Raw genomic sequence first — 19,910 nt, 5'->3', positions numbered from 1 at the left:
AAGGAGCCCAAGGTGAATGGCCTCAGCCCCCTATCTGGGAAGCTCATACTTCACGAGTCCCTCGGGAATATCAATGATGGTTTCCGCATGGTCCTCGTGGGGATTATGACACCCCTGCACCCTGTAACTCCGGGCCAAAGGAATGTGCTCTGACCCATCCTCAGACATGAGGCTGGGAGTCAATACGCTGTCACCAGAAAGACAGGAATCAGACTTAAGCCAAACCTAAGGAGACCACGGCTTTTCTCACAACAAGTCATCATCACCCGCCTGCCTTGACTGAGTCGAAGCAGGCAGGGGCTGTTGTATTTGTGTGTGTGTGTAGCCCCTGAGGCTGGAGGGTGCCTCGGTCTGGGCACCGATTTGCGGGAATCACAGGTTTGCTCCGATGGGGCTGGACGTGAGGTTCCGGGAGTGGTGGAAGGCAAGGATCGAGTGGTTTGGAGTCCTATTCATGGGGGGCAGCTTCCCGTGCTTAGAGGGACTGGAGTGTGAGCTTCCCAGCAGGAATGGGTTCCGGTACTTACAGGTGCGGGACTATGTGACGAAACAGGTGCCGTCCTTTCCTGACCTGTGCCCCCGGGGTTGTAGGACAAGGTGGTGTCAAAGACAAGGGTTGGTGAGGGCAGGGTATCGGAGATCTACAAAGAACTAATGGACTGGAAGCGCCCCGATAGAAGAAGTTAAGCAAAAGTGGGAGAAAGAGCTAGTGGGGTGTTGGAAGCTGGGCTATGGGAGGAGGCTCTGAGGAGGGTGAAGGCATCTTCTTTGTGCGCTAGGCTTAGCCTCATTCAATTTAAAGTAGTCCACATGCTGCATATGAGAATGAACAGTTTTCTTGAGGGGGTGGAGGATAGGTGCGGGGGCCCCGCGAACCATGTCCACATGTTTTGGGCCTGTCTGAAACTGGGGGGATTTTTGCGGGGGTTCGCTGACGTGATGTCTGAGGTGCTGAGGGTGAAAGTTGTCCCGGGCCCAGAAGTGGCGATTTTTGGAGTGACGGAAGACCTGGGGGTCCAAGGGACGAGCGAGGCACACGCCTTGGCCTTTGCCTCCCTGGTAGCCTGGGATGGATCTTGCTGGAATGGAGGGACCTAATCCGGGCTGCCGAAACTGGGGGGGGCGGGGGAGGGGGGGTGGGGGGGTGGGGGGGGGGGTGGGGGTTGAGCGACATTGCGGAATTCCTTAGGTTGGAAAAAAATCAAGTTTGCCTTGAGAGGGGGTGTGGAGGAGTTTGCCTGGGGATGGAAACTGGATATCGACTTCTTCAAGGATAGTTAAGAAGTCAGCAGGGATGATGACTTTGGAGTTAAAAAATGGGGACAGGGCGGGTGGAGGGTAACGCCAGGGAGGATGGGGTGCTGGGGTGTTGGCTATTTATTTGTTATGTGATTTCCTGTCTGTTGTTTTGGGGTTTTGGTTGTGTTTGATGTATATGTATAAACGCCTTAATAAAAACATTTTTAAAAAGTAGTTGTGTGTGTGTGATTAAATTGAAGCAGGCAGACTTCCGGGTGCGGCGATGACCAGCTGAGTCGCACGTTTCGGCAGCTCCCGGTGAAACGGACTTTTGGGCTCTTGATAGGAGCCCCAACGGCAATTTTGACGGCTAAAAACACTGTGCGGTAAACCAGAAGGGAATCCCCCCTGGATATGGATGAAAAAAGGAGGAGAAAGTGGCCGGATTGCAGTGGATCCTTTAGAACAGCGGCAAGGAAGGCAAGCAAAAACCAAGATGGCGACGGAAGGTGGCAGTTTAACATGGGGCCCTGAACAACAAGAGTTCTTGAAATGCTGTGTGGAAGAGCTCAAAAAGGAAATGAAGAAAGAGCTGTTGGCCCCGATACTACAGGCGATCGAAGGGCTAAAGGAGGAACAAAAGACCCAGGAGCGGGAGCTTCGGGTCGTGAAGGCAAAGGCAGCCGAGAATGAGGACGACATACAGGGCCTGGTGGTGAAGACGGGGAGACGCATGAGGCACATCAGAAACGATGTGTGGAAAGGTTGGAGGCACTGGAGAACAACGCAAGGAGGAACAACCTGAGGATTCTTGGTCTTCCTGAAAGTGCGGAAGGAGCGGACGTCGGGGCATATGTGAGCACGATGCTGCACTCGTTAATGGGAGCGGAGGCCCCGGCGGGTCCGTTGGAGGTGGAGGGAGCATACCGAGTGATGGCGCGAGGGCCGAGAGCAGGAGAAATTCCCAGAGCCAGAGTGGTGAGATTCCTCCGTTTTAAGGATAGAGAAATGGTCCTCAGATGGGCAAAGAAAACTCGGAGCAGTAAATGGGAGAACGCAGTGATCCGCATTTATCAAGACTGGAGTGCGGAGGTGGCGAGAAGGAGGGCGAGCTTTAATCGGGCCAAGGCGGTGCTTCATAAAAAGAAGATAAAATTTGGAATGCTGCAACCGGCAAGACTGTGGGTCACATATCGAGGGAGGCACCACTACTTTGAGATGGCGGATGAAGCGTGGACTTTTATTGTGGAAGAAAAACTGGAATGAGCGGGTTATTAAAAAGAACAAAGTGGTGGGGCGAATGTGGGGGGCGAAGAGGGGGGTTAAAAAGGGGGGAAAGAGGAGTTTTATGTACTAATCCTGCAATGTGGTAACTTTTCTCTCTTCCACAGGTGGTGATGGGGGGAGGAGGGGATGTGGAGGAGATGGGGCGTTGGCCATTGGGGGCGGGGCCAAGGGAGAAGCGCGGGCTTGGTTCCCGCGCTATGATAATCATGGCGGGAATAGAGAAGCAGGAAGGAGGGGGCGTCGCACGGTGCGAGCCGAGGTCACGGGGGGAAGCCGAGGTCGGCCAGAGTTTGCTGACTTCTGGGAGTAACATGGGGGGAGTAATTACGCTAGCGGGGGATCTAGCGGGGCGGGGGGGGGTGGGAGGGGGGAATTACTGGGTTGCTGCTGCTGGGGAGAGGGGGGAGCTGGTATGGGAGGGGATGGGCGGGGGGGCACCGCCTGGGGGAGATACAGCTGCGTGGGAACCGGGTGAGGAGCTGGAAAAAGGGGATGGCTAATCGACAAGGGGGGGGTAGGAAGCCCCCCAACCCGGCTGATCACGTGGAACGTGAGAGGGCTGAACGGGCCGATAAAGAGGGCACGGGTACTCGCACACCTTAAGAAACTTAAGGCAGATGTGGTTATGTTACAGGAAACGCACCTGAAACTGATAGACCAGGTTAGGCTACGCAAAGGATGGGTGGGGCAGGTGTTCCATTCGGGGCTAGATGCGAAAAACAGGGGGGTGGCTATATTAGTGGGGAAGCGGGTAATGTTCGAGGCAAAGAATATAGTGGCGGATAACGGGGGCAGATACGTGATGGTGAGTGGCAAACTACAGGGGGAGACGGTGGTTTTGGTAAACGTATATGCCCCGAACTGGGTTGATGCCAATTTTATGAGGCAGATGCTAGGACGCATTCCGGACCTAGAGATGGGAAAGCTGATAATGGGGGGAGATTTTAATACGGTGTTGGAACCAGGGCTGGATAGGTCGAAGTCCAGGACTGGAAGGAGGCCGGCAGCAGCCAAGGTACTTAAAGATTTTATGGAGCAGATGGGAGGTGTAGACCCGTGGAGATTTAGCAGACCTAGGAGTAAGGAGTTCTCGTTTTTCTCCTATGTCCATAAAGTCTACTCGCGAATAGACTTTTTTGTGCTGGGAAGGGCGTTGATCCCGAAGGTGAGGGGAACGGAGTATACGGCTATAGCCATTTCGGATCACGCTCCACACTGGGTAGACTTGGAGATAGGGGAGGAAACAGGAGGGCGCCCACCCTGGAGAATGGACATGGGACTAATGGCAGATGAGGGGGTGTGTCTAAGGATGAGGGGGTGCATTGAAAAGTACTTGGAACTCAATGATAATGGGGAGGTCCAGGTGGGAGTGGTCTGGGAGGCATTGAAGGCGGTGGTTAGAGGGGAGCTGATATCAATAAGGGCACATAAAGGGAAGCAGGAGAGTAAGGAACGGGAGCGGTTGCTGCAAGAACTTTTGAGGGTGGACAGACAATATGCGGAAGCACTGGAGGAGGGACTGTACAGGGAAAGGCAAAGGCTACATGTAGAATTTGACTTGCTGACTACAGGCACTGCAGAGGCACAATGGAGGAAGGCACAGGGTGTACAGTACGAATATGGGGAGAAGGCGAGCAGGTTGCTGGCACACCAATTGAGGAAAAGGGGAGCAGCGAGGGAAATAGGGGGAGTGAAGGATGAGGAAGGAGAGATGGACCGGGGAGCGGAGAGAGTGACTGGAGTGTTCAAGACATTTTATAAAAAATTATATGAAGCTCAACCCCCGGATGGGAGGGAGAGAATGATGGGCTTCTTGGATCGGCTGGAATTTCCCAAGGTGGAAGAGCAGGAAAGGGTGGGACTGGGAGCACAGATGGAGGTAGAAGAAGTGGTGAAAGGAATTAGGAGCATGCAGGCGGGAAAGGCCCCGGGACGGGATGGATTCCCAGTCGAATTCTATAGAAAATATGTGGACTTGCTCGCCCCGGTATTGACGAGGACCTTTAATGAGGCAAAGGAAAGGGGACAACTGCCCCCGACTATGTCTGAAGCAATGATATCGCTTCTCTTAAAGAAGGAAAAGGACCCGCTACAATGCGGGTCCTATAGACCTATTTCCCTCCTAAATGTAGATGCCAAGATCCTGACCAAGGTAATGGCAATGAGAATAGAGGAATGTGTCCCGGGGGTGGTCCACGAGGACCAAACTGGGTTTGTGAAGGGGAGACAGCTGAACACGAATATACGGAGGCTGTTAGGGGTAATGATGATGGCCCCACCAGAGGGGGAAACGGAGATAGTAGTGGCGATGGATGCCGAGAAAGCATTTGATAGAGTGGAGTGGGATTATTTGTGGGAGGTGTTGAGGAGATTTGGTTTTGGAGAGGGGTATGTTAGATGGGTGCAGCTGTTGTTTAGGGCCGCGATGGCGAGCGTGGTCACGAATGGACGGGGATCTGCATATTTTCGGCTCCATAGAGGGACAAGGCAGGGATGCCCTCTGTCCCCATTATTGTTTGCACTGGCGATTGAGCCCCTGGCGATAGCGTTGAGGGGTTCCAAGAAGTGGAGGGGAGTACTTAGAGGAGAAGAACACCGGGTATCTTTGTATGCGGACGATTTGCTACTATATGTGGCAGACCCGGCGGAGGGGATGCCAGAAATAATGCGGATACTTGGGGAGTTTGGGGATTTTTCAGGGTATAAATTGAACATGGGGAAAAGTGAGTTGTTTGTGGTGCATCCAGGGGAGCAGAGTAGAGAAATAGAGGACCTACCGTTGAGGAAGGTAACAAGGGACTTTCGTTACCTGGGGATCCAGATAGCCAAGAATTGGGGCACATTGCATAGGTTAAATTTAACGCGGTTGGTGGAACAAATGGAGGAGGATTTCAAGAGATGGGATATGGTATCCCTGTCACTGGCAGGGAGAGTGCAGGCGGTTAAGATGGTGGTCCTCCCGAGATTCCTCTTTGTGTTTCAGTGCCTCCCGGTGGTGATCACGAAGGCTTTTTTTAAAAGGATTGAAAAGAGCATCATGGGTTTTGTGTGGGCCGGGAAGACCCCGAGAGTGAGGAAGGGATTCTTACAGCGTAGCAGGGGTAGGGGGGGTTGCTGGCACTACCGAGCCTAAGTGAGTATTATTGGGCCGCTAATATTTCAATGGTGAGTAAGTGGATGGGAGAGGAGGAGGGAGCGGCGTGGAAGAGATTAGAGAGGGCGCCCTGTAGGGGGACTAGCCTACAGGCTATGGTGACAGCCCCATTGCCGTTCTCACCGAGGAACTACACCACAAGCCCGGTGGTGGTGGCTACACTGAAGATTTGGGGACAGTGGAGACGGCATAGGGGAAAGACTGGAGCCTTGGGGGGGGTGCCCGATAAGAAACAACCATAGGTTTGCCCCGGGGGGAATGGATGGGGGATATGGAATGTGGCAAAGAGCAGGAATAACGCAACTGAAAGATCTGTTTGTGGATGGGAAGTTCGCGAGTCCAGGAGCGCTGACCGAGAAATATGGGTTGCCCCAAGGGAATGCATTCAGGTATATGCAACTGAGGGCTTTTGCGAGGCAACAGGTGAGGGAATTCCCGCAGCTCCCGACACAAGAGGTGCAGGACAGAGTGATCTCAAAGACATGGGTGGGGGATGGTAAGGTGTCAGATATATATAGGGAAATGAGGGACGAAGGGGAGACTATGGTCGATGAACTAAAAGGGAAATGGGAAGAAGAGCTGGGGGAGGAGATCGAGGAGGGGCTGTGGGCAGATGCCCTAAGCAGGGTAAACTCGTCGTCCTCGTGTGCCAGGCTAAACCTGATCAGTTTAAGATATTACACAGGGCGCATATGACTGGAGCACGGCTCAGTAAATTTTTTGGGGTGGAGGATAGGTGTGCGAGGTGCTCGAGAAGCCCAGCGAATTATACCCATATGTTTTGGTCATGCCCGGCACTACAGGGGTTTTGGATGGGGGTGACAAAGGTGCTTTCAAAAGTAGTGGGGGTCCGGGTCGAACCAAGCTGGGGGGTTGGCTATATTTGGGGTTGCACAAGAGCCAGGAGTGCAGGAGGCGAGAGAGGCCGATGTTTTGGCCTTTGCGTCCCTAGTAGCCCGGCGCAGGATATTGTTAATGTGGAAAGAAGCCAAGCCCCCGGGGGTGGAGACCTGGATAAATGACATGGCAGGGTTTATAAAGCTAGAGCGGATTAAGTTCGTTCTAAGGGGGTCGGCTCAAGGGTTCACCAGGCGGTGGCAACCGTTCGTCGAATACCTCGCAGAAAGATTGATGGAATGGAAAAAAGAAGGCAGCAGCAGCAGCCCAGGATCGGGGGAGGGGGGGGGGGGTGGAGGAGGAACCAGAAGGACTCTCAGGGTTGTTAATATATACTGTATAATATGTATAGGTCGTTGCTACAGATAATTCTATATTGGACTGTTAAATTATATTTTTGGAGAGTGTTACTTGTGATAAGGCAGTTGCCAATTAGGGTTAGTTTTCATTTTTGTTATTTATTATTTATTCATTTTTTTGTTTATAAAATAGGTCATTGTTATTTGTGTTGTTATAATATTGTGTAAAGGATGTACTGTGTTGGTTGACCAAAAATTTTCAATAAAATATTTATTTAAAAAAAAAATTGAAGCAGGCAGGGACTGTGCATTTGTGTGTGTGTGTGTGATTTAGATGAAGCAGGCAGGGGTGTTGTATTTTTGTGTGGGTGGGTGTGATTGAGTTGAAGCAGGCAGGGGTTGTTGTGTGTGTGAGACTGAGTTGAAGCAGGCAGGGACTGTTGTGTTTGTGTGAGATTGAGTTGAAGCAGGCAGGGGTTGTGTGTGTGAGATTGAAGTTGAAGCAGGCAGGGGCTGTTGTGTGCGTGAGATTGAGTTGAATCAGGCTGGGGTGTTGTATTTGTGCGTGTGTGTGTGTTGAAGCAGGCAGGGGTGTTGTATTTGTGTGTGTGTTTGTGAGATTGAGTTGAAACAGGCAGGGGCTGTTGTGTTTGTGAGTTTGAGTTGAAGCAGGCAGGGGCTGTTGTGTTTGTGAGATTGAGTTGAAGCAGGCAGGGGCTGTGTGTTTGTGAGATTGAGTTGAAGCAGGCAGGGGCTGTTGTGTTCGTGAGATTGAGTTGAAGCAGGCAGGGGCTGTTGTGTTTGTGAGATTGAGTTGAAGCAGGCAGGGGTTATTGTGTTTGTGAGATTGAGTTGAAGCAGGCAGGGGTTGTTGTGTTTGTGAGATTGAGTTGAAGCAGGCAGGGGTTATTGTGTTTGTGAGATTGAGTTGAAGCAGGCAGGGGCTGTTGTGTTTGTGAGATTGAGGTGAAGCAGGCAGGGGTTGTTGTGTTTGTGAGATTGAGTTGAAACAGGCAGGGGTTGTTGTGTTTGTGAGTTTGAGGTGAAGCAGACAGGGGCTGTTGTGTTTGTGAGATTGAGTTGAAACAGGCAGGGGTGGGTCTATGCCTTACCCACAATACCAGGCTGTGGTTTCCGCTGGCGAGGGGGGGGTGGGGGAGCAGGTTCCTGGTTACTCAGGGCTGAGAGGAGGAGGCAGTTTATAGGGATCATTTTTTCCCCCTGTTGTGCTGGAGTGACTGGTTTCGGGGCCCTTTCCGCTGCTGCACACATACATGGGTTCATCGGTGAGTGTTGGGCGGCGCTCGCCCATTCGCCTGGGAGACTTTGTTTAATGGTATTTTTAATTTTGACTGTGTGTTGTTTTGCTTCCCTGCTGGCGGTGGGTGGGTGGAAAGGTTTGGACCCGGGCTGAGTGCAGCCTGAGCCTCGGGGCCGGTGGGGGGATGGGGAAGGGGGGGGGGAAAGAGGCCCCGACTCCATTCCTGCTGCGTCAACGCCTGTTCCCGGCTCCAAAAAAGCCCCCAATTGGCCCCGGGCCGAGCTGGAGCCAACTCTCCCCTCAGCTCTCTTCCCCCCCCCCACCCCCACACACACACACACGACGCGGGCTCAAGCCGGGGGAGAAGGGTTGAGACGGTCTGAAAAGTGCGGGGAGAGCGCGGCTTGAGGCCGAGTCCGCGGCCTGCCCGGGTATTGTCTCCCACTCGAGCCTGACTTTGTCCGGAGGGAGTTGCTGGCGGTGGGCCTGGGGAGGGGTGGGGGGGGGGGGGCGTTAGAGATTAAACCAATAACCCCGATTTAAAGTAGCAACACCGCTTAACCGTCTGCTCCTGGGAGGCGGATCTCGGCCCGTTTGATGATCCGATTCCCGTTTCTAACGGTTATCCTCGGGTGGGGGGGGGTGGAAACGGCCAACTTCCTTGGGATAAAAGCCCCATTTTATTCCGCGAAACTAGAGAGCGAGAGTTGGCGGTGTAAACTATCAGTCGGTGCACATGAATTTTCGCCCATGTGCTGCTTCCGATCGGTGGCTGATATGTACACAGGAGGGCGAGTCGGATTGCAATCCTCGTCCTTTAAACGCTGGCTGTTGAGAAGGTGGGATTTCTGTAACAGGTAGCCCGGTGGAGCGGAGTGCATCCCACACAGCTTGTGGCCCGGGTGCTTCCCATGTGGAGACTGAAGTTAGGTGGATGTACGTCCGCACATCGGCACTGCTTTCCAGGCTGTGATACCAATACAGAAGAAGTCTTTAAATGATTTACCGCTTGCCTCTCCCAAGTTGCACGAATCTTCCGATTTCCTTCAGGTTAAACCTTGACGAAATATTAAACTTGTTAACCTTCTCGATTCAAGTGTGGGATTTTAAAAATATATAGCACAGCCTAACTGGGTAGGGCACCTATTACATGGTGTTCACACCAACTGGATTATTCGTACCAGAGAAAGAAACCTGCATATGTTGGAGGTGTGAAATAAATTGGAGATTTTTGAGCAGATCAATCTGTGTAAAGAAAGGGGAGAGTATTGATTTTGTCAGAACCTTAAAGAGCATCCACTTTAGCCAGGTTTGTTTCTTTTTTAAAAATACAGTAATTTCGGATGGATTTTCATATTCAGGTATGTTAAATGAAATATTGAGAAGAACCCCAAGTCCATTTAGTGGGGGGGGTTTCCACTTGGGTAGGGAAACCTTATACATTGGCTACCGGTTATAGCTGGGGTGTTTGCCCACATCCTCCATTCTGTTGGTGCAAGTGTGCTCCAGCAGTTCATGCACACAAACAGAGCTGTGGAGACAGTTGCAGTCCTGTTCAACCACTTCCTGGTTGGAGTTTCCAGTGAGAGCAGAGATGTCCCAGAAAGGGTTTCCCCATTCTTTGAAACATTTCTCCATTGGGCCCTGAAATAACGAGTGAAATATGCTTAATTCCAGTTGATGTTTTGTGTAAACATGTTTCTCGGCTATTCACTTTATGCAAGAGCTGGCCTCTGTTGTGATTCTAAATTTTCATAATGACGATCCTTTGTAGAATGTGTAACAGGTAATTTTAACTAACATTCCAATCAAAGACATTTATACTTGATTAGCAATCTGTCCAAATAAAACATCATAAAAGTTGTTTTTGCAGAGTTGGAAGTTAGCAGTGAATATCATTCTGTATTTTTTTGTTGACTTAGTACATGGTATCACTTTTTTTGTACAAATGTACAGATGATTACCTGTTCCAAGAAACAACACACAAATTTCTCACAGATGGGATGTGGTGATTATTTTTAAGGGAAATTATGGTTTGAGGAACTGGTGGTCAAGATGGAAAATGTAAAAATACTTCGTTCAGCAGAATTGGTGTAAGATTTCAGATTAGATCCAGGATCCTACTGCCAACAATACATCTGTGCCAACAATATTGATCTGTGCTCCACATCAGAAGGCCGAGTCAATAGGTGAAATAGATGTTACTAAATGCAGCATCTGCTACACTAATTTGCATCCATGGGCATTTTGTTTCATTCTAAACATAAAGAAGTTGCGAAACTCCATCACAAAATTCAAGTGTTATTTGGTCTGTTGTAGTTAACAAAAATACCATATGGTCAAGCCACCAGAGGTCTGGGAGCTTGGGAGGCCATGAGGAGATCCTGAAGCTAGTCTCATGGATCATTTTTCAGAAGAAAGGCTGTAAATTGGTGCCGATATTTAAAACATTGTGAAGTTCTGTAAATCTACCTATTTTATTCTGAGTTATTTGTGAGAAAATTGGGTAGATATTTGTGTTGCCCAATTAGAGGAACAGATGTTTGGCCCAAATTAATAAATGGGTAGAATGAGAGTTGTTTTGTGATCCGGTAATGCTCTTAGATAAGGCGGATGGGGAAATATGTTTGGGATGCGGAGTATTTGAACAAAGGCATTCTAAATGTTTTTGCAATGAAAACCTCAATTACATTTTTGTTCAAATACTGTCAATCTTTTTACTGCCCTTTTCTATAGTTCCAACTTGTTCTTATCAGTGGTATTGGCTGTTGAACATAGTTTTCACAGTATAATTTTAAAAATATATATATAAATTTAGAGTACCCAATTATTTTTTTTCCAATTAAGGGGCAATTTAGCGTGGCCAATCCACCTAATCTGCACATCTATGGGTTGTGGGGGTGAAACCCGCGCAGACACGGGGAGAATGTGCAAACTCCACACAGACAGTGACCCAGGGTTCGGGGTTCAAACCTGGGTCCTCAGCGCCGTAGTCCCAGTTCTAATCACTGTGCCGCCCCGTCACAATATAATTTAAAAAAAAATTAGATTACCCAATTAGTTTTTCCAATTAAGGGGCAATTTAGCGTGGCCAATCCACCTACCCTGCACATTTTTGAGTTGTGGGGGTGAAACCCACACAGACACGGGGAGAATGTGCAAACTCCACGCGAACAGTGACCCAGAGCCGGGATCGAACCTGGGATCTCAGCGCCGTGAGGCAGCTGTGCTAACCACTAGGCCACCATGCTGCCCTTTCACAATATAAATTAAGGTGTATGCTGCATTCTGAAGTTCTGTCTCAGATATTTCTGCATCGCAGCAACACATTATTTAATCCATGACTATCACGTATTGGAAATGTTAATTGTATTAAAGACAAGTTAATAATCACAACAGCTCGCTGAAATAAGATGGCTTGGAGATATTTTAGTAATAATCATCATAGTTTGATTTGAGTGTTCTAGTCTGTTGTACTTGACTACGTAAAGTCACAATCCCCAGATGACCAGAGACTGCTTTCCTGTTTGAGGGGGGAGAGCTGACTGGTGGTGATTTAACCAGACCTCAGACGAGGGGCAGGTTGAGAATGCAGGCCCCCTATTGTTTTGGAAGTGAGCACATTCAGACAACAAATAGTGCCTCCTTTTCAGTTATACTTCTAAGAGTAGTGTAAATTCTGACAAGCACACCTCAACTTAATTTGTGCTCATTGTCCACACTTCTATGCTTTGACTCGTGTCAAGCTGTGACACAGCTTCAAATGTTAAATGCCATTATCTCTGAGAGAATCTCGATAGTGAGCAATGATGTATCATACTGGCCATGGAATTTTGCTATCTCTTTGGTGATGCTGCAGAGCTGGAAATTTGTCTACTTAAAATTAAAGCAGTAAGATATACCAATTCTTGCCCAGAATCTTATGCCACTTGGGGATTTTGTGGTAATTTAAAAAAAATTTGTGTGCAAGTGGGAGTTTCCCATTATAAATTTCCTGTTCAAAATCGATGGAGTGCGGGAGGAAGCCATTATGACTGGAACACCCACTAAGCGAGCACCCTGCTAACTGACGGTTTAGCACTTAAACTGATCATGGGAACCTTTTGAAGAAATAATAAGTTTTCTTTTAGCTTTAGTTTTTACATGGTGTGGTTTGGGACTGCCAACAATGTGAACTTGTATTAAAAAGACAATATATTATTTGAAATTTGGGATGAGTGCTGCTTATGGGTTCCTGCTGTTCATTTGAGCAACAGGAATATTCAGGGAGAATCTAGGATGTGATCTTTCTTCCAAATCTGTTTTAAAATCACTCTTGAGCACTCGAGTGTTCCAACTTGTAAGGACGTGATTATAAGCACTTCATAAATTTATTAGCCAAATGTAAATTTATATTTCCATATGCAAACAAATGTTTCCAATGTATACAAATAAATGTATTAGACTTTGCAACAAAGCATTGTGTCTCACATGAAATTTTGGTAATCTCGTGCAGAAAAATTTAAAAAAACCTATTTGTAGAGGATTAAAGGAAAATGGAGCAGTTAAGTCTGAAGTAAATCACATATCTTCTTTCATTTTGCGACCTTTAAGAAATGTTAAGACATACAGTATCGTGATCTAACTTATTTACGCACACTTCAGTGACCCTTCGAAGTCCGGGTGTCATTACAGTGAAGTGAAATCCATGTCCAAGTTTGTATACTGCTGCCCCACTGCACCTGGGTTCGATTCCGACTTCTGGTGGCTGTGTGAAGTTTGCACATTCTCCCCGTGTCTGCGTGGGTTTCCTCCCACAGTCCAAAGATGTGCATGTTGGGTGCTTTGGCCATGCTAAATTGCCCTTTAATATCCAAAAAGGTTAGATGGGTATGCAGCGATAGGATGAAGGAGTGGGTCTAGGTAGGGTGCTCTTTCCGAGCGGGTCGGTGCAGACTCGATGGGCCGAATAGCTTTTTTCTGCACTGTAGTGATTCTATGACCTCAAGTTAGATATCCTTAAATCAACTAGATATGTCTGTGTATATGAAATTTAATGCATCTCTTTTGATAGTTGTATTGGTAATTTTGAAGGAATTTTCTATACACGAGGGAATGATAGTCTCATCATTCAGCTCTAACTATATGGTAGCCTGCAGTTAGGCATGATTATGTTATGTGATTGCTACACATAATTCAAATATATCCTGTTTCCCCAACCATATTCTACAAGCTTGATATTTTCTAAACAGAAATTCTTCTTAAATAGAACTTGAGACCTTGTGTCTGACAGCTCAAACTGTATTAAAGTCTAAAAAGTTAAATCCCAATTCTGGAATTGCTTTGCCATACATTGTCCTGAAATGATGTAACATTTAATATGGAGGAAAAGGGCTGCATATGTGTTGCCGACAAAATGGATAAAGGTTTTAGGTGCCCAGTCCAGTGATATCTCATTGTTTGTTTTTCAAGCGTTTCCTGAAGAGACCGATGGATAACATATGTGCTACCCACTATTACGGTGATATGTAACTTCAATTATATGTTAGAATGCGAGGATAAATCTGAATATTGCCTTGGCGCGAATCAAATGGCAAGCTGTGGAACTAGTCCATGCGGGCACTTTCTTCATCCCTCTGAACGGAGTGACTCAGGCTGGGGTACAGTTACGTGTGTTCTGGCAAGCCCCCAGTCCCCTGCCCAACTTGGCTTACGTCAAATGAGCCAAGGCACTGAGTGTTAGCATGCTGCTTCAACAGTGGAGTGAGGGAGGAAAGAATAAACTACACCAAATTTGAGCCTAATTCTGTCCACATCTAACATCTCTGTGTGTGTGCGCATGTCCCAGCAGAGGTTATTGGGTTGCATTCATCAGCCTGAAACCTGGCTCTCTTTCCTCTCTTTTGGTTCTGTTTTCCTCCCCCACACGATTCATCCTTTGACACACACACATATACCCCACCCTCCCTCCCCCCACCACCACAGCAACCCAACTCAAAATAATGACCACTTGTAACTGAAAAGCTTAATTTTAAGGAATTGTGACAGGGTACACAAAGGACTCAAAACCTGTTTTGTGCTTTTATGTGTTTGGTATAAAAAGTGATAAATGTTGAAGCTGAGAGCCTGGCTCTGCATGTTGTTTTTTTTCTGCAGCGTATTGACAGTAATACAGATAAAATTCTGGGTTGGGTGGAGGCGGGCGAAGGTTAGCTGCATTTCCTTTGGACCGATGCCTTACTCTGCGACTAAACTTTAGATGCCCTCAAGTAATTTGTAGCTTTATAACAGGAAGTTGGTGAAACAGTTTTCAATGAGAACTAGAAAATAAACACAAGCAGTTTGATTGCATTAGTAATTATTAATGGTGTTCTACTTTCACAGATTTGTAGACAAATTGAGCATTGATATACTGTGCCTTATTTTTAAACTTTGTTCCAATATGGTGAAAATTGTTAAAGGTAACAACTCTCCCAATAGCTCAGTTATAAATGCACCACCCAATGCAATGTTGAAAAGTGCAGACCAAGTGACTCCTGTCAAAGGTGTTGAGCAAGTCCAAGTTTGAGCTTGACCTTTCTTCCAGGCCAAATGATCTCTTGATATTTGTGTGGGCACCAAGAGGGCGGCCTTTTGGCAAGTTACAGCAGGGTGACTAACGCCCAACGAACTGTGCTGCAGATAAATTACTGCTTTTGTATTGAAAAGCAGAGAAGAAAGATAGTTCAGCTACTTAGTGAGACAATAGCAAAGATGTGCCTATTGTCATGCCAGTAAACCCTTGGGTTATACGAACATTTCAAACCCTTTCTTCTATCATGCTGAAAACTATAAATGGTTGTTGAAATGAGTTATGTTGGACTTGTAATGAGGGAGGAATTATTGTGTCACTGTTTGTTTTGGTATGTGATAAGGGAGGATTGGAACAATGAGAATTCAATTAACACCTAAAAGGTCTATGTTTAAAATGGGCATATTTATATTGACCAAAAACTCTTCATTTGAAGTAATGTCAGTTTCAAAGTTGCTGGTCACAGCATCTAAGTGCTCCATTTATTTTGGACAAAAATGGCTTACTTACAAATGTGCACCTCATTAAAGGTTCTCTTTCATTAAATCCACCTACACATCCTATCGTTTCTTCTACTTTGGCATTCTCTGGAGTGTTGCAGTGTGATCTTGCACAATTCATATTTTCGCATGGTTTATACTGCCAGTTGTTCGGAATGGAAAAGGCCACTGGTTTTCTTGTTTCCAATTTCTGTTCCTCTCAACTTCATGAGGTTTGCCACAATGTGGAAAGAATTGTGCAAATGGAGATTCTATATGTCATATAATGACTGGTATAATCCCTGAAGAAATTTTATTTTCTCCTTGTAATGAGTTGCTCACTCCTTCTTGAGTTCCAGCCTCTTCAATGTGGGTGGATCAAATGACACTGATAAGTTTGTGACATGCGATGGCAATGTCAGAATTAAAAATTCTGGTAAATTCTGTCAAGTAGTGCAAATCACAGTCCCAGAAACTCTCCTGCAATAAGTGGTGGAATCTATATTCCCAATTGTACGACTGAAATTATGGAAAGTGTTGAGTATCTTTTCATTTTATCCGTGGAATGATACAGAAAAATTCACTTCATGAAAATTAAGCATATTGTGAGCATCAAAGGATAGCCTTCTCTGTACATATCAGAAAAATGAATGACAAAACCATGAACTGTTTGCCTTCCATTGGATGCAACTCAATCACGGAATAAAAGTACCAATGAGTCAATTCTTGAAATGCACAGAGCAGAAAAACGCCTGAATTCCAAAATGAAATTTAGGGAAGAATTCCATTAATAGGTGGATGGTCATGTTTTGTGGAATGTATTTATTGCATACCAACTGAGTGATATTTGGGCCATTTAATTGTAATGTTTTAATGGTTTGCACAAATTGGACCCATGGAATCTGACTCTGGAAAGTCAAAATATGACTTATACTGACTTCTTTGATAACTGCTGTTTCAGTAATTTAAGAAAGTGTGAGCAAAGTAGTGAGCTTTTAATCTGGTTTAGGAGGAAATTGAAAATTATTTGTTTACATAACTTGGTGCTTATCATGACCAATCATTGTCGTGCAATACTGAGTATTCTGCATTAGATTTTCTCCACTAAGTAGCCAAAAGATTGGAGTGAAAGTCATGAGGAAGTGATGTTGAAACTCTAGTGAGAGCTCGCACCCACGAGTATTGTGGTCAGGGGGTAGAAAATGGTTCTGAAACACTAATCAAGCTCAGCTTCTAACAGTAGGACAAGGTGGCAAAGTTCCTGTTCAGAATTGACATCAGGAAGTCTTTTCATACCGTTCTTAGTGAATAAGGTAGTGGAGGCAAGAATGCTGAAATAATTTGGAGAAAAATTAATACTGTATTTGTGGATTATGGCTGTCATTGGCAAGGCTAGCATTTATTGCCCATCCCTAATTGGCCTTGAGAAGGCGGTGCGAGTTCTCTTTCTGAAAAACTGCAATTCATATGATGTAGTTACATCCATTGTGCTGCTCTGAAGGGTATTCAAGGATTTTAACTGGCAATAGTGGAGGAATGGCTGAATATATATCCATATGAAAAATAAAAATCGCTTATTGTCACAAGTAGGCTTCAAATGAAGTTACTGTGAAAAGCCCCTAGTCGCCACATTCCGGTGCCTGTTCGGGGATGCTGGTACGGGAATTGAACCGTGCTGCTGGCCTGTCTGGGTCTGCTTTAAAAGCCAGCTATTTCACCCTGTGCTAAACCAGCCCCGAGATAGTGAATCAAGATAGTGAATCACTTGGAGGGAAGCTTGCAGGTGGTGATGTTCTCATGCACCTTCTGCTATTGCCATTGTCCTTTTCGGTAGTTAGTGTAGGTCACAGATTCAAGAGATTGGTGAGGAAGGAGTCTTGCAAGTTGTTGTGCATCTTGTAGATGTGTACACTGCAGCCACCTTCCACCATTGGTGGAAATGGTGAATGTTTACGTTTGTGGATAGAGTGCCAATTGAGCAGGCTGCTTTATTCTGTATGGTTTCAAGATTGGAGAGTTGTTGGAATTGCACTTGTTTAGGCAAGAGTATATTTCATCATACTCTTCACTTGAGCCTCGTCAGCTCTTTGGTGAGCCAGGAGGTGAGATGCCTGCTGCAGAATTTGCAATCTCTGACCTAACAACACAATTTATACAGCTGGTGCAGCTAAGTTTCTGGTCAATGGTAACTCGCCAGGTGTTAGCAGGTCAATGGTAACCCCCTGGATGTTAATTAAGTGATAATGCCGTTGAATGTCAAGGGAGCTGGTTAGCTTCCCTCTTGTTGGAAATGGTCATTGGCTGGCACTTGTGGGCAAATGTTACTTGCCATCTGTCAGACAAGTCTGAATGTTATTCAGGTCTTGCTGTGTGCAGGCATGGATTGCTTCATTATTGGAGGAGTTGAGTTGATTAAACACTGCAATCTTCACTACTTCCAACCTTGTGATGGAAGGAAGCTCATTAATGAAGCAGCTGAAGATGGTTCGGCCCAGCATACCTCCCCAAGGATCTCCTGCAGTGATGTCCAAGGGCACAGGACAATCGGCCTGCAATAACCACAACCATCTTCCCTTGGAATAATAGAATCAACAGTGCAGAAGACCATTCGGCCCATCGCGTCTGTACCGGCCCTTACAAAGAGCACCCTACTCGAGCTCACGTCTCCACCCTATCCCGCAACCCCCACTTAACTTTTTTTTGGACATTAAGGGCAATTTAGCATGGCCAATCCACGTAACCCGCATATCTTTGGATTGTGGGAGGAAACCGGAGGAAACCCACGCAGACACGGGGAGAACGTGCAGACTCTGCACAGACAGTGACCCAAGCCGGGAATCGAATCTGGGACCCTGGAGCTGTGAAAAAACTATCTAACCACTATGCTACCGTGCTGCCCACGTGCTGGTTGATATGACTCCAATCAACGGAGACGTTTTCCTTTTCCTCCAATGCCCAAAGACCTCACTTTTACTCAGACTCTCACTACTAGTCTTATAAATGGATGAAACTTACTTTAGATGTGGATTTGAATGGTGTGCTGCTGACAGATTTGCAGCTGGAAGCACAATTAATGTCACCACGGAAGGCTGATTTTCAGTTGTAAAGTTTAATATACAAATATCCAAGATTATACATTGTTTGCACTAATTATAATTTGCAAAGATTGGTAAATTGTTGCCTTCCCAAAAGATTACATTGAGGCAATAAAGTGTCACTTATTTTTAGATAGAAGTTACACTTTCCCGTTCCCGTAGCCCTGTTCATTATCTGTCTTTGCTGCTGTTAGACTTTTATGGTCTAATTTTCATTTTTTATGCTTTACATTGATACTAAAACAAATAGTGGCAGATATATCAAATGAGGTCGGAGCAACGAATAATGTGGTTGCATTTCATGTTCATTGTTAAAATGTTTCTTATTATGTGGACCAATGTCCAAATTTGGTCTTTAAATGAAACTGTAGTTTACTCAGCTTTTTTGCTACTTTGTTCCTGGCTGCTAATGACATTCCGTTAATAGTGTTCATGTATAGAGTAATGAGATATTTGCTAATTAGCTGTTTGGTTGCAGGTAGGATTCCTCTTCATTTAAAAGCACTGGGAGATCGTGAACAATCCTGGGACAAAATGGGGAGGAACTGGCACTACGTTGATGAAGGGGAGGGACAGCGAGACAAAGAAAGACAGTAAGCAAAAACAAGTTAAACTACATCAAAAGTTGTAATGATTATTTAAGCTTAATGACAATCCTTTTCAAAGGAGGAAAAGTGCAAAAAACCAGGAAAGATCTGATCATATTTAAACGTGATCTAAACATTATCCTCTGTTAATTCAAATCTACCAAATAGGCCTCTGATATCCATTTCCTAAATGCACAAACCTCCTTCCAGATGACCACAATGTTTTAAGGTGAAAAATAGGTTCTGCAGTGATCTCTTGTCAGAAACAATCAGTTGTGTGGCAGAGTAAACATGATAGCTGTGCACTGATGTTTACTGTACAAAGTCTTACAACACCAGGTTAAAGTCCAACAGGTTTGTTTCGATGTCACTAGCTTTCGGAGCGCTGCTCCTTCCTCAGGTGAATGAAGAGGTATGTTCCAGAAACACATATATAGACAAATTCAAAGATGCCAAACAATGCTTGGAATGCGATCATTAGCAGGTGATTAAATCTTTACAGATCCAGAGATGGGGTAACCCCAGGTTAAAGAGGTGTGAGTTGTGTCAAGCCAGGACAGTTGGTAGGATTTCGCAGGCCAGATGGTGGGGGATGAATGTAATGCGACATGAATCCCAGGTCCCGGTTGAGGCCGCACTCATGTGTGCGGAACTTGGCTATAAGTTTCTGCTCGGCGATTCTGCGTTGTCGCGCGTCCTGAAGGCCGCCTTGGAGAACGCTTACCCGGAGATCAGAGGCTGAATGCCCTTGACGGCTGAAGTGTTCTCCGACTGGAAGGGAACATTCCTGCCTGGTGATTGTTGCGCGATGTCCGTTCATTCGTTGTCGCAGCGTCTGCATGGTCTCGCCAATGTACCACGCTTCGGGACATCCTTTCCTGCAGCGTATGGGGTAGACAACGTTGGCCGAGTCGCACGAGTACGTACCGCGTACCTGGTGTGTGGTGTTCTCGCGTGTAATAGTGGTATCCATGTCAATGATCTGGCACATCTTGCAGAGATTGCCATGGCAGGGTTGTGTGGTGTCGTGGTCACTGTTCTGAAGACTGGGTAGTTTGCTGC

The 19,910-nt window shown here is 46.3% G+C and overlaps 1 protein-coding gene across 6 annotated transcripts in view; it reads left to right on the top strand.

The window, feature by feature from the left end:
* Positions 1-8,018: 8,018 nt before the first annotated feature.
* Positions 8,019-19,910, top strand: part of LOC140428447 (zinc finger and BTB domain-containing protein 46-like) — a 105,942-nt gene continuing 94,050 nt past the window's right edge. For 2 of the 6 annotated variants that reach the window (XM_072514908.1, XM_072514909.1), the window contains exons 1-2: positions 8,019-8,162; positions 18,740-18,854. In XM_072514908.1, the coding sequence (XP_072371009.1) occupies positions 18,796-18,854 (59 nt within the window). In that variant the 5' untranslated portion in view covers positions 8,019-8,162; positions 18,740-18,795. Of the gene's footprint in view, positions 8,213-18,739; positions 18,855-19,910 lie in introns of those variants that run through there. The other 4 variants (XM_072514910.1, XM_072514904.1, XM_072514906.1 and 1 more) reach the window with 4 other exon arrangements.

Source organism: Scyliorhinus torazame, chromosome 8 (genome assembly GCF_047496885.1).
Source record: "Scyliorhinus torazame isolate Kashiwa2021f chromosome 8, sScyTor2.1, whole genome shotgun sequence".
Taxonomy (NCBI): Eukaryota; Metazoa; Chordata; class Chondrichthyes; order Carcharhiniformes; family Scyliorhinidae; genus Scyliorhinus; species Scyliorhinus torazame.
This window is presented reverse-complemented; position numbering and strand designations above follow the sequence as displayed.